Raw genomic sequence first — 14,124 nt, 5'->3', positions numbered from 1 at the left:
TTAAATAAAATTTTGTTTTAATAAAATACTGCACATGGGTAGTTTTCTTTTCAAAGATGTCAGGAACAAGGTGCTTGGTGTGGGTGAGAATTATATGTGTAGCAAAAACAAGGCTTTTGAATAAATAGCTCAGCATTTTTTTTCTTCTTCTTTTTGAAGACATGCTCTGCAAATCAGCCAAGGCTGGAGAAGAGGCATGAAGGAGCTGCCTTTTCCGCTAAGAATGAGTTCTTGGCTGGCTTGGTCTAGAGAAAGGAGTCACATTTCTGCCCCAGGAATCAAAAGTAACATCGGAGTGACCTTCTGGAGAGAGGAATCCTGAAGGAGGGAGGAATCCTGGCTCTCCCTTTACGAACATTTTGCCCAAGATTTCAGAGTTTAACTTAAGCCTACAAAAAGCACCACCGAACAGTTGCCCGCTGGCCATCTGAGGGTCCAGCAAGCAGGGGCAGGGGACCAGTGGAGAATTTTAGAGAATGCAGACCTAGGAGGGGGAAGTTGTGACGTGAGGGAGAAGTTGACGATGCCCGAATGTTCTGAAGGTGCAGTGACACACTCAACACTGTACAAGCCATTCGGTAGTGCAAGCACACAGTATGACTTTTATGTACAGGAGAGAAAAGCCGGAAGCAGAATTACCCCTTCACCCGGCTCCTCTTTACACCGGTTGGTGTAAACAGACACTCTATTACTGTAGAGTGTCTAATGTATCTAAAGACAAGACGAGGACCTACTGAAGCCATACAGACCCGGCCTTGGCCTACGGTTTGCTCAGTGCACAAAACACTGCCCCGCCTCTTTTCTCCTCCTAGCAAATGCGTTCTGGGCCCTTTTCCTTTTTCCAGCTGGGAGGGTTCTGCACCTGGAGGAGAGTCTCAGTCAGGATCTCAGGCCTGGACTTGTTCTTCTATATCTGACAGGAGAATGGTAAGTGGATCTTCAGGAAAACACCCAGAATGACCCGACTTCTAGACTCAGGGTTTCCTCAGACAGCCCTGTTAGCTTTTAAAAATCCACCTGTTTGGTTAGCAGAGCAGAGAAAGACACGGTTACCGGGGCTGATGTGAGCACCTCTGGCCTCACAGTGGGTTGCAGAAGGCTTGGGTCACCCCCAGTCCCTTGCATGGCCATGGACTTTAAATACCAAAGGTTCCACATGTCTTACAAAGACTTCCTGTGCGTCTGGCCCAGGACTCGGGATAGGCAGTAGGGGATGAGACTGACAGACGCAAAGGGAACAGTCGTACTCTTGCAGAAAGACAAGACGTAGAAGATCAACTCATTCTGGGATGGGGGTTTCAAAGAGTCGAAGAGGTGCAGAAGGACCAGAGAGGCCGCAATACAAGCCAGGCGGAACAGGAGCGACTTCCTGAGTTCTCCCTTGCAGCTCTTCCGGTACATGCTGGAGTTGAGGGCCAGCCCCAACCCCAAGAGGGTCCCCAGGTTTCTGAAGAGACTGGCGAAGGGTGTGGTGTCCAGGTGGACCCATTCCGGCCGCTCACACCACCGCTTGGCTTTCTCCAAAGTCCACAGGAGGTCCACCCCTAGCCATTTTAGCAGCAGGTAAAATCCGAGTGCGAAACCAAACAGGAAGAAGGTGATGAGGCAGTACTTTTTGAGGCTGGCATTGTAGATGCCCCGGATGTGGCTGAAAGTTTCAGCCACAGCGATGCCTGAGCAGAGGAAAGAACGGTGAGATCACTCCACACTCCACAAAGGAACCTATCACATCTCCCCACCGTTCTTAAGTTTCCTGTTGTGTGTGGGTGTGTCGGGTCCCGTTTCTTGTTGCAGATACCCAGAGACAGAGCTCATTCCCACCAGGCAATCCCATTCACTCAGTTTTGAGTGCAACTTTTCCTCATCTGTCTGAGGGGAAGTTACAGGAATTGGTTTTTTTTCTATCCTGTGGGTCCCGGTCTTAAACTCAGGCTGTCAGGCTTGGCAGCCAATGCCTGAACGGTCGCATCAGACCGCTGTCACCCTTTGAGGCCATCTGTCGGTCTCAGTTTCTTCCACAGGAGTTAGTTGTGAATTTGAACCCTGAGCCACACAGTTGGTGATGTTATTTTCTCTAGCCAGAACACGCCCAAATTGTAGAAGCCTGTGCTCGCTTGCCAGGCCTTCTTGTTTTCATTCTCTACACATTTTATTTTGTGTTTGTGTGTGTGCTCGTGGGCAGGTGTGCCACAGCACACGTTCGGAAATCAGGTAGGACAACCAGTTGGGGTGGGTTCTTTTGTGCCACGTGGGCTCCAGGAATTGAACTCAGGTCCTCAGGCTCACCACTGATCTGTCCTGCTCCTTCCCGCAAATCTAGTTTTTCATTTTGTTGTTTTTGTTCCGAGACAAGGTTTCTCCATATAGCTCTGCCTTTCCTGGACTCGCTTTGTAGACCAGGCTGGCCTCCAACTCACAGCGATCCACCTGCCCCTGCCTTTTGAGTGCCGGGATTAAAGGCATAGGCCACTATGCCCAGCTGTTTGTTTATTTTTAATGCTTAACCTAAATCTTTTCTCTCTCTCACTAGCTGGATCTCAGAAATCACAAATGACAAACCTTGGAGCCTGGGAGAGCACACCGGCTGCAGACAGGTTAAGTCTGCAAATGAACGCATTTCGATAATGAGCTTTCCTAAGACACTGGTAGATTCCTAAGACATTTGGTAGATTCTCTGAAAAGGAAACCGGGGTCTGATTTTAAGCTGAAGCTCAGAATGAAACGAAGGCTGTAAGAAGCTTGGAGACTTTAAACGAACCCAGCCGGGTGAGTTAGCTTGTTGTTGAGCTCCAGGCATGCTGTAGAAACTAATTTAAAATTGTCTACACGTGTGCGTGTGTGTGCAGCGGAGGCCAGAGGTCAGCCTCAGGTGTTGTTCCTCAGGAATATCCACCTTTTGTTTTGTTTTGTTTTTGATCTGTGTAGCCTTGGCTGGCCTCACACTCACAGAGATCCTGCTGCCTCTGCCTCCCTGAGTGCTGGGATGATAGGTGTGCGCCACTGCGCCTGGCTCCACATTGCTTTTTGTTGTTATTGTTTTCTTTGTTTGATACAGGCTCTGTCATGGAGACCGTGGGCTCTCCAATTAGGTTAGGAAGGCTTGTCAGTGAACTCTGGGCATTCTCCTGTCTCTGCCTCTCCAGCTCTGGGATTACATGTAGGTACTTCTATGGATGCCTTATTATTATTATTATTTACTACTATTATTATTATTTAGTGTTCTGCCTGCATGTACGCCTGCACACCAGGAGAGGGCACCAGATCTCATTATAGATGGTCGTGAACCACCATGTGGTTGCTGGGAAATGAACTCGGGACTTTTGGAAGAGCAGCCCATACTCTTATACTCTGAGTCATCCCTCCAGCCCTCCGGATGCCTTTTTATGTGGATTCTGGGAATCAAATTCAGGTACCAAAATCAAATCTTCGTACCAAGTTCTCCAGCTGGTTTACAGACAAAAGCCACGCCCTTGTGCTCCCAACCACCCGCCCTTGACTCGGAAAGCACCGAAGGGGCTGACAGCCCAGAGGCCATGTTGATGGAGGAAGATGCAGAGCACGTAGAAAGTGGGTAGGGAAGGAGTCAGAGCGGTACCTGAGAAAACTCCAGCCACAACCTGATGGGGGAAGTGAGCCGCAAGGTAGATCCGGGACAGACAGACATTCAGCTGCACCGCCCAGTATCCCAACCACAAGGCGAAGTTCAAACACCTGCAATAGGCAATCCTTTCAGAACCCAAACAGCCGCAGTGGGAGGGGTGGAGCCTGGCAAACTGAGGCTCCATCAGATGGATTTTCAGAGATTGGGAGTCCTACTCAAAAGTTCAAAAATGCATGGTGCTCTGTGGGTGTTTTCAAGGAGATCCCCACCCCAACCTCCTGTTCTCAGGCATTTGAATCCTTAGTCTCCAGTTGGTGGCCCCGTTTGGGTAGGCTGAGGAGACCTGGCCTTGCAGGAGGACGGGCATGTTTTGAGAGCTTAAAGGCTGGCCACACTCTCACGAGCTCTGGCCTATGTGTGTGCGTGTACATGCGTGTGATTGTGAGTCTGCTCTCCCTGCTCGGCGCTTGTACTTTAACATAAGGGCTCTCCGCTGTTCAAGCCACCATGCTTCTCGGCCACAATGGGTAGACTCTTATCCCTCAGGAACTAAGCCCCAAATAAGCCCTTCCTTCCGTGAGTTGCCTTGGTCATGGCGTTTCATCAAAGCAATAGAAAAGTAACCAAGACTGTGCTTATGTGATTTTTTTTTATTCTAAAAAACAGTTAATTTATTATTATCGTGTCTCCGTACATGATGTGGGCTGCAGATGTCCACAGCACGCGTGTAAAAGTTAGGGACAACTTTGTGGGGATGGTGTTCTCCTTCACCTTCATGAGGACTGCGGAGCTAGCATCTTACCGACTGAGGAGTCTCTCCAGCCCCGAGGGGTTTTTTTTATTGCTTATTTTTCTTGAGAAGGGCCCTATATAGCCTAGGTTGGCTTCAAACTCGCTGTGTAGCTGAGGATGATCTTGAACTCCTGATCCTCCAATACTCAGGTGCAAGGCCTCACACCTCCATCCTTTAAAGGCATTTTGTTTCTCAACCTTCCTAACGCTGCGACCCTTTGATATAGTTCCTCATGTTTCAGTGACCCCCCCCAACCATAAAATCATTTTGTTGCTACTTCATAACTGTAATTTTGCTACTGTTACAAACCAATCTGATGTGCAGGATATCTGAGCTAGGAGCCTAACAGGGTCTCGACCCACAGGTTGAGCACCACTGCTCTAGAGGCTCTTTAGACTCTCCGGTCACGGTGGGACGCTTTATTTCTTTGTCCGAAATAAAGGCTGCCCTAGTGGATTCCCTCCGGCCCTCGCATTCTGCGGTGTTAGCTCACAGCAAGAAATGCCACAGCTCTCACTAGTGCCAGCGGTTGGTGTGAGAACAGGCAGGAAAGTAGGAAGAACAGCTCTGTGTCTCGCCCGCCGCCCCCCCCCCCCCCCAGCGGTAAGCTCTTACCGGAATCCACACGTCGGCTTTCTCCTTCCACGAAAGATAGCAAGGGTAGAAGTGATCATCACATAATATACACCTGCTGTGCCCATGGCATGGCCAGAAGGACTCCCTAAATGGCAGAAAAGAGACGAGGAGACTGAAGATGTCCATTTGAGAGGCTGCTGAGGCATCATCCACGCATCTACCCATCCATCAGCTCACCCGTTCACCACGACTCCCTCTGCCTATCTAGACATCCTACTATCCACTCATGCATCTGGAGCTCGGCTCTGGCCAGGCTGCTCATTGCTCGCCTCTAAATGTAATGGGCATGCTCTTCTCCCATAAATCCTCCGGCTGACTCCCTATCCTCTTCAAGGCTTGACTCAGACCTACTTTGACCAACTCACAGTTGCTTTCCATTCCTGAGAACTGCCATCCACCCCCACCCCCCGGCCCCTGAACAGAACAAGTTTGCCAGCTGGTAAGAGTGTAGTTGTAGGGGCTGGAGAGACAGCTCAGAGGGTAAGCACACAGGCTATTCTTCCAAAGGTCCTGAGTTCGATGCTGGCTCATAACCATCTATAATTAGATTGGGTTCCCTCTTTTTGCAGGCACAAATGCAGTACAGAATACTGTATAAGTAATAAATAAATAAATCTTTAAGAAAAAAAAAAAGTGTAGTTGTAGGTGGTCCTTAACTCTCAGTCAAGACATGATTTTGAGCTATCTTGGTCAACACTAACTCCTATACCTAGGTGTAGCCTGTTTCCCGTAACTGATTTGTATTATGCCTTAAAGGCTGGTGCCCTTGACCTGTTCAGAGCAATTTTCAAAGAGACATCTCCAGTTTGGGTACTCCTTGTGTCATGTCAACCGGACTTCACCGTCTGCCCATCAGCAAGCAAATCCGTTCTGGCCCGGCTATAGCTGATAGGAACAGTGAAAATCACAAAGCCATCTGCTTGACAAAGAGCCAGCAAAGCTGAGCCTAGAGTCGCAATGGCTGTGGTGCAGTCTCCCACTCTTTCGGCCTTGATCGCCACATGTTGAATGCTTGGGGGGGGGGGGCTTTATTGTTTGTACAACTTGGGGATATTGGATTGATGGAAATTTTCTCATGAACCATTTATGTGTTCTCCCAGGAGTACTGCTTCTAAGCTTTCCCAGGAATGCCCTGCCTGCGCCACCACTTCTACTTTTAGAGACAAAGCCTGATCTGGGCCTACTTGAGGGTCTGTCTTCCTTACGCCCTGGAGGTCGTGACTCAAATAATTATGCCAGAGACCTCCTTATGGGGCTATGGCTCAAAGATACTCTTGGCACATCTGCCCCTGCACTTACTCAGGAACAAAATAATCAAAACAAAGTAAACTGGAAAAAGGTAAACAATTCCCAGTGGGCTAGAGAAGTTGGCCCCAGATCAAACTAAAAGTCTCTTCCTACCACAGATGGACAAAGAATGGTGTGGATAAATGATTAATAAGAAAAAAAAAGTAAAATATTAAGATGTCCCTTTCTTAGAAAAAGTAAACTCACACAGGGCCACTGAGGTGTCGTATGACCAAGGAAGAAAAGAATACCAAGATTAGACATATAAATAAATTCTACAAATACAGAAAATACAAACCTTATATTATGACAGAAATTAAATAATAACTACAGCATCTTTAGCTTAAAGAGGTTTTTTTGGGGGGGATTAATGATAATTAGCACTCTGACTATTAAAAATTGACAATACACTGCTTGGGACATGGCTGGCTTGGATATTTTCTTTCTGGTGGCCTTGAAACTGCAAGAGCTACCAGCCTGAGAACAGACTGTCATGCTTTGGCAAAGTACGCCCTTGAAACCGAAATATTGCTTAAGAGTTGAGGAGGGAAATTGATTGTAAAAGATAATTCTGTCATGGTTCATCAATAATGGCTAAACTTTTGACCAAGCAGACATTAAAACACACGTCTGGGAACAAAAAATTATGTGGTTTACCTTTTGGAACAACATGCATCTATCCCTGCCTATGAAATTCTGTATAAATAAAGAAGCACCCAGACTGCCAGCCAATCAGGATGTAAAACTGCCCCCCCTCCCCATCCGTGCCTGACTCATTCCTCCCTTGGCGCTCTTGCATTCACCTTTCTTCAGGCCCTGACCTCTCCCGAGGCTGAACCCCAGCACCCTTCCCCTGCATAGTTGTGGCTCTGGAGAGTATCAACTGTGCTCTTATCTCCATTCCAGTCATCATTCCAAGAAATCTCATGGACAGACTTTCTCTCTCCCTCTCTCTCCCACCCGCATCTCCTCTTAAAAAAAAGCAATGTGTATGTGTGCTTTTGCCTGCATGTATGTCTGCATGTGTGTGTGTGGAGTACTCACTGAAGGACTAGATCCCCTGAAACTGGAGTTACAGATGGCTGAGATGCTGTACAGACGTCAGGAGTTAAAGCTGGGTTCTTTGGAAGAGCAGCCGGTGCTCTTAACTGCTGAGCTCTCTCTCCAGCCCCTTTCTCTCTCTCCCCTTTCTTCTTTTTGCAAATTATCTCCTAATATTCTGTCTTACTGATTTATTATGAATTTTAGTCCTATGAAGCCAGAACCTTTGTTTTGTTCACTGGCAAAGGTATCTCAGACATCTAGAAGAGGGCTTGTTGCACGGTAGATCCCCAAGAAGAATGACAGCTGGAGAGACCAATGATCTCTGAGAATAAACATCCAAGATGTTGTTTAGGAGGAGGCCAGGGAAGGGACCCTGAGGTTGGGACCAGAGCACAGAGACCTTCTGGGAAGATCTTATTGGATATCTCCCCCCTCCCCCCCTTTATTTTCTTTTTCTCAAGTCAAGGTTTCTTTGTGTAGCCCTGGCTATCCTGGACTCGATTTGTGGACCAGGCTGGCCTCGAACTCACACAGATCCACCTGCCTCTGCCTCCCCAGTGCTTTGATTACAGTGGTGAGCCACTTCACCTGGCTTTGTTTTTGTTTTTGTTTTTCAAGACAGGGTTTCTCCATGTAGCCTTGGCTGTCCTGAAACTCACACTGCAGACCAATGGCCTCATACTCAGAGATCCACCTGCCTCTGCCTCCAAAGTCCTGGGATTAAAGGCGTGTGCCACCACTGCCCAGCAGATTATTTCTAATAATTAAAGGAAAATCCATCATTTGACCTAACAATTCCTTTCTGGCTATAACTAATAAAACAGAAGTCGTTCCTGGGATGTGGCTCAGTTGGTAGAGTGCTTGCTTACCATACCTGCCATCCAAGTGCTTGGATGTTGGTGTGGGAGGTAGGGGGTTCAGAAGTTCAAAGCCATCTTCAATTACAAAGCGCGTTTAGGACCAGCCTGGCCTATGTGAGGACATACCTCAAAACAAAGAAAACAGAGCCAAGCATGGTGTCACACGCCTGTAATCTCAGCACTCTGGGAGGCAGAGGCATGAGGATCATTGCGAATTTGAGGCCAGCCAGGTATACAGAGTGAGTTCCAGAACAATCAGGCTACACAGAGAAACCCTGTCTTGAGAAAAACAAAAAGAAAAAAGAAAACCTCCCCCAAATAAGACAAAAACTGCAGGCAGCATGAGGGATGGGGCAGTCTGCTTAGAGGACCATGTTCACTGGACCAGGATGCTGGGAAGGACGATCAAGGCCTCAGGCTTCTGTCCATCACTGTCTCCTCTCTGGATACGGGGCTCTGAATCGGTCGCTCTGACTAGCCATCACCTGCTGGTAGGCCACTGCCTCCCCTGGACTAGTAACTTTCATCCTGGGTGTATCACTTAGGTTTCCAAACTAGCAACGGGAGGCCCCGCTGTCATGAATTTGTACCAAGTGGAAGACGAATCGAGTTGGGAGAAGAGTTGAAGCAGTGGCTGTCCTCAAGCCCCCACAAGGATGTCGGTGCAAGTCTGTGAAGCCTGACATCCACCGCACCTCAGCGAGGGCTAGGACTCTCACCTGGTCCAGTCTCACAGGTGACAGGGAACTGCTTTATCAGGGGCACGGAGGTGTTGCCGTAGAAGTCGGTGTCCAGGACCCACCAGTACGGGCGCTGTCCAAAGAGAATCCTGTGGAGAGCAGAGCCGATGTCAGGAGTGACTCAGTGGGTGACTTTGCTGGAAGCCCACGCTTTCAAAGACAAAGAGGTTTGAGTATTTATTGCCTCTGGAGGTGTCTGGGGGGAGGCCTGGGAATCTGTAGGACACAGTAGATGACTTCCGAAATTTGAACAGAGGAGGATTAAGGGTTCACAGCGATTTTTAGCTACTCCCTGAGTTTCAGGCCAACCCAGGCCACATGAGTCCTTGGCTCAAACACACAACAACAACAATAACAAAAAATGCCCTGGAACCGGGTGTGTGCACACCTCCAACCCCCCTGCAGCCGGAGGCTTGAGGGTTACAAGTTGAAGGCCCGTCTAGGCTACATAGTATGAGACCTTCTCTTTTAAGAAAAACCAACAAAACCAACCAACCAAACAAAACCCCACCATGGAGATATAGCTCAGTGATAAAGAGCCCCCACAGGCTGTGCATTCCGGCTCCAGGACTTAACGTGGTAGGCCACGGTGGCTCACACTCATAGTCCCAGCAATTGAGAAGAGGTCTGAGCCAAGATCAGACCGGGCTATTTAATCAGTTCCAGGCCAGCCTGGGCTACAAGCAAGAGTCAGGCATGTCGGTGCACACCTTTAATCCCAGCACTCAGGAACGAGAAGCAGGCAGATCTCTGTGTGTTTGAGGCCAGCCAGCCTGGTCCACGTAAGTTTTAGGACAGTCAGAGCTACATAGTGAGGGACTCAGTTCTTCAGTGGGCTGACAGGCTCTGCTGCTTACTAACCGTGTTGATGCTACCAGTAAACTCCTTTGCCGTGTTCTCCGACCTGCGATATAAGCGGCTACGTCCTAGGAGTCTCTTGCAACACACACAGAGCCTGGCACATAGTACCTGCTCAATAAATATTCATTGTAAGTATTATTAAGATTCTGAGGAGGGGGCTGGAGCGATGGCTCAGAGGTTAAGAGCACTGTCTGCTCTTCCAGAGGTCCTGAGTTTAATTCCCAGCAACTACATGGTGGCTCACAAGAGATCTGGTGCCCTCTTCTGACGTGCAGGCACACATGCAGGCAGAACACTGCATACATAATACATAAATAAATCTTAAAAAACAAACAAAACAAAAACGACCTGTCTGCAGCTGGCTGTGATGGCGCACGCCTTTGATCCTGACACTCGGGAGGCAGAGTCAGCTGGATCTTTTTTAATTCAAGGCCAACCTGGTCTACAGAGTCCAGGACAGTCAGGCCTACACAGAGAAACCCTGTCTCAAAAAAACAAACAAACAAAAAACATAGTAGGTTTGAGGCCAGCCTGAGCTACACAAGACCCTATCTCAAAAATAATAAAAACAAAAACAAACCAGAGCAAAACCTACACTCAGACTTTTTATTAGATTCAGCTGTCTTCCCAAGCCTCCAGGTCTGACAAAATAGTCTTTGCCCATTTCCAGGCACTGGTGGGGTTCTTTCTGTAGAAGACTCTCAAGCCGAAGGGGATACATCAGGCTGTAGCCTGGTGAACAGTCTGGGGTGCCCCCACGGAAGGAAAGCCATTTCTAGAGAGAACGCAGCCTCCTCCCCTGCCCATCGCCCCTCTGAATGGTTCTTACCACTTAAAGACGAGGTTGAACCAGTCGCCAACCACTGCCACCCAGAGGAGGTTGATGCCCACGGTCTCCTGAAGATGGAACCAGATGGGAAAGAGGACGTAGAAGGCATTCCTGAGGTCAGCCATCACCGACACTAAGATGAACCAGTCCTGGAAGTCTTTGTAATTCACTTGGAGGTAGCGAGTGGACTGTATCCCAAAGTCGTGGAGAATGTTCATTCCCTCCTCCATCCTTACTCCCTTGGTACCTCAGGAAGCTGCCAGCAGAGCCCGGGGCCGTGAGTGCAGGCTGGGTGGCAATTGCTCTGCTATCAGCTTGCGCCTTGCCCCTGTTTTATATGCCCTGGATTCAGTCTGTAGGTTAACCCAGCCCTGATCTTTGGACTCAAAAAAACACTTTTGTCTAAAATCTATTGATCAAAGGTGCATCATCAGTAGGTTGATGCAAACGTGTTCAGGGTGATTTACGTAAAATAGCAAAGCAGGCACACAAAAACAGCCTGATCGGCCATTGGCAGAGCCAATTATTAACTTGGGCACACTGCTTGACTGTGCTAGGGGCTGCCCTCCTTCCTGGTCCTTGAAGCCAGGCCAGAGGCTCGGGGCAGAGTCTGTTTCAACCATGGCTCTTGCAAAGGCATCTGCTTTTTGAAGTCTGCAATTGCATTTATTTGGAGATAAAGAGAAGTTTGCTGCTGTGGGGAGCGACATTTTAAGTTATTAATTTAAAATGTACAAATAGTATAGCAGTAGGGTCTGTTGTCCTGGGAATTGTCACTGTTGGCCATTCATCAAATTCCTGTGGGTCTGGGGTCTACCTCTGGTTTTGTAAAGCCAAATATTAATTGTTATATTTCTTAAGGCAAGAAAACAACCTTTTAAAATGTTTTTCATTAGGCTGGAGAGATGGTTCAGTGGTTAAGAGCACTGGCTACTCTTCCAGAGGACCAGGGTTCAGTTCCCAGCAACCACGTTTCTTCACAATGGTCTATAACTCCAGTTCCAGGGGATCTGACACCATACATGCAGGCAAAACACCAATGCACATGAAGTAAAAATATTTAAAAATTAAAAACACAAAAAAACATTTATTTAAAAATGTTTTTCATTCAGCCGGGCGTGGTAGCACACGCCTGTAATCCCAGCACTCAGGGAGGCAGAGGCAGGAGGATCACTGTGAGTTCAAGGCCAGCCTGGTCTACAAAGAGAGTCCAGGACAGCCAAAGCCACACAGAGAAACCCTGTCTCAAAAAACAATAAAAATAAATGGGTTTTTTTTGTCTATGTGTGTCTGTATATGTGTAAATCGGCAACTGGAGACTCAAGAGAGTTCCCAAGTCTGTAGGAAGAGCTGACAGCATTCCTTGCTGGAGGTAATAATCAGCACATCTCCCAGGATCTGGGCTTGCTGGCACCTGGAGGTGAGATCTGGCATCTCATCTCTGCCGAGAAGGACTGCCCCGCTATCTTGTGAAGACACTGATAGCCCTGCCTGGGCTGTTTCTAACCTGGAGAGAGGGTGACGTGGTTTTGGCTCTGGATGGCCATAGAGGAAGCAGGTGGCCAGTTTGCTGGGGCTTACAGCGGACAGTATCCTCCACTGTGGGGACTTTGGGGCCCCTGGGGAGTATGTCTCACTAGAAGAGAGACAGCCTCTTCCCTCTTCCAGCTGAATCTTCCTAGAGGGTATTGAGTAACAGCCGTGATGATCCTAGGACGGAAGGGAGCTTCTGTGGGTTGAGGTGTGTCGAGGGCAAACAGAGCAGATTCTGTCTGACAAAGCATCCAAAGGCCACTGGCTGTCTGGGTCTGTGCGGGGTGAGGAGCCGGGCTCTCTGTGTCAGGCAGGGTTCTGTCATGTGCTCAGCGTATGGAGAGGGAGCTGAGAGGGGAACTTCAGAAGAAGGCCTGCTCATGCTGATAAGGGTTATTCCGCATGGAGAGGCCACGGGAATCCTGGATGCAGCCTACCTGTTAGGTCGGGTGCCCTTCTAGGCCAACTGTGGATTACATCACGAGACCTCATCTTTGACCTCCCCACTCTTTCTTGCTGCTTCCAGCAAATTGTTATGTGTGGAAAGAGATGAAGCCCAGAGGACCCGAGCCTTTTTGTTCAGCATTGTAACAGTGCGTGGCATGCACGAGGTCCCAGGTATGATCATGGGCATTACGGAAGTGACAGCCAACATAAACAAAATATCGAAAACCTATCCCCAAATAAAGAACCTAACAATCTCCCTCCCATCATTTTAAAACAAGTGTCATTAAAAACGGATTCTTTTTAAAGAGTTTTTTGTAATTATGTTTACGTGTGTGTGTGTGTGTGTGTATCTGTGTTCGTGTAAGTGTGGGGCTGGAGTTGTGGGTGCTGGGAATTGAACTTGGGGATCTCTGCAGGAGCAGTAGATGCTCCACTAACCACTGAGCCATCTCTCTTGCCCCCTCCCTCTAATTCTTGCCATCATCTTCTTTTTTTAATTCTTCAGCCAGATGGTGGTGGTGTATGTCTGGTCCTATAGAGCGAGTTTCAGGACAGCCAGGGCTACACAGAGAAACCCTGTCTTAAAACCAAACCCAAAAAATATATAATAATAATTCCAGTTCAAATTAACTAACGTTTCCTGGAGTCTGACGCCTCACCAACCCACAGGCATTTTAAGTTAAATCCTGGCTGGTTTCTGGGGCGCTGGCGTGGTGGGGGTGGGGTGAGGTGAGGTGGCAGAGCTAGACATAGCAACCAACACTGAGGGCTCCTTGTATTGACGTGGTCTCTTGCTTGTTCAAATGCCAGTGAGCCCCTGTGGAATCCGAGACGGGGAAGCCTCTGGTCATACAGATGCCAGCTGGGAGGTTCCGGTGAAGGCTGGAAATAACAAGGATGGAAAGTGTCTTGGGCCGTCCTTTGTTAGGTACGATAGCTGGCAAGGACACTGGGCATTTTTTTTTTTCCTCCACAAACAGATGTCTAGAAGTTTGGGAAGAACATGAGGGAAATGGGGTCAGGAGGTACGGTCTCGCCACCCTTAAACATTGCAGTGTCCCGGCTGCCACCTTCTCCGGAGAAGTTGAGTCATGCCTTTAGGTTTATTTTCGAACAGGAGAGCCAGAAAGGAAAGAGCATGATTCACTTCACACACACACATGAGCCACAACTGCATTTACTACCAGAAAGAGAGCCTGGCTTTTTCTGAAGCTGGGTCCGGTGTGCTCTGGCTGGGGCTCCTGGCTGTTGAGAGAGGGGCTTCTTCAACTGTATACGTTAGTGTGCCTAGAGGAAGTCTTAGTTACAAACTGTAGCCAGGAGACACCGCACAGCTGTTTCTGAGCTGTAGGGAGGTATTGCTGAAGGGTGCAGGTCAGGGCAGAATTGCAAGACAAACAGCCTTACGTCTCTCTCTGCCCGCTCCCTCTCCCTCCCTCCTCCCCTTGTGTGTGTGTGTGTGTGTGTGTGTGTGTGTGTGTGTGTGTGTGTGT

At 48.5% G+C, this 14,124-nt stretch overlaps 1 protein-coding gene across 1 annotated transcript; it reads right to left on the bottom strand.

The window, feature by feature from the left end:
* Positions 1–10,974, bottom strand: G6pc1 (glucose-6-phosphatase catalytic subunit 1). Its single transcript, XM_055620163.1, has 5 exons — positions 10,652–10,974; positions 8,941–9,050; positions 5,010–5,115; positions 3,596–3,711; positions 1–1,673 (listed from the first exon to the last, which is right to left on the bottom strand). Exons 1-5 carry the CDS (start codon positions 10,879–10,881, stop codon positions 1,162–1,164), a joined length of 1,074 nt encoding a protein of 357 aa, XP_055476138.1. The 5' UTR covers positions 10,882–10,974; the 3' UTR covers positions 1–1,161.
* Positions 10,975–14,124: the final 3,150 nt, after the last annotated feature.

Source organism: Psammomys obesus, unplaced genomic scaffold (genome assembly GCF_907164565.1).
Source record: "Psammomys obesus unplaced genomic scaffold, mPsaObe1.curated_primary_1811, whole genome shotgun sequence".
Classification (NCBI taxonomy): domain Eukaryota; kingdom Metazoa; phylum Chordata; class Mammalia; order Rodentia; family Muridae; genus Psammomys; species Psammomys obesus.
The sequence above is the reverse complement of the archived record's forward strand: the minus strand, read 5'-3'. Positions and strand labels throughout refer to the sequence as shown.

Excerpts from the sequence above, each read along its gene's own strand:
- G6pc1 (XM_055620163.1), bottom strand. The coding sequence starts at position 10,881 with ATGGAGGAGGGAATGAACATTCTCCACGACTTTGGGATACAGTCCACT. Across the intron at positions 9,051-10,651 it reads TTCAACCTCGTCTTTAAGTG|GATTCTCTTTGGACAGCGCC; the intron begins GTAAGAACCATT and ends TGCTCTCCACAG. Across the intron at positions 3,712-5,009 it reads AAGCCGACGTGTGGATTCCG|GTGTTTGAACTTCGCCTTGT; the intron begins GTAAGAGCTTAC and ends TGCCTATTGCAG.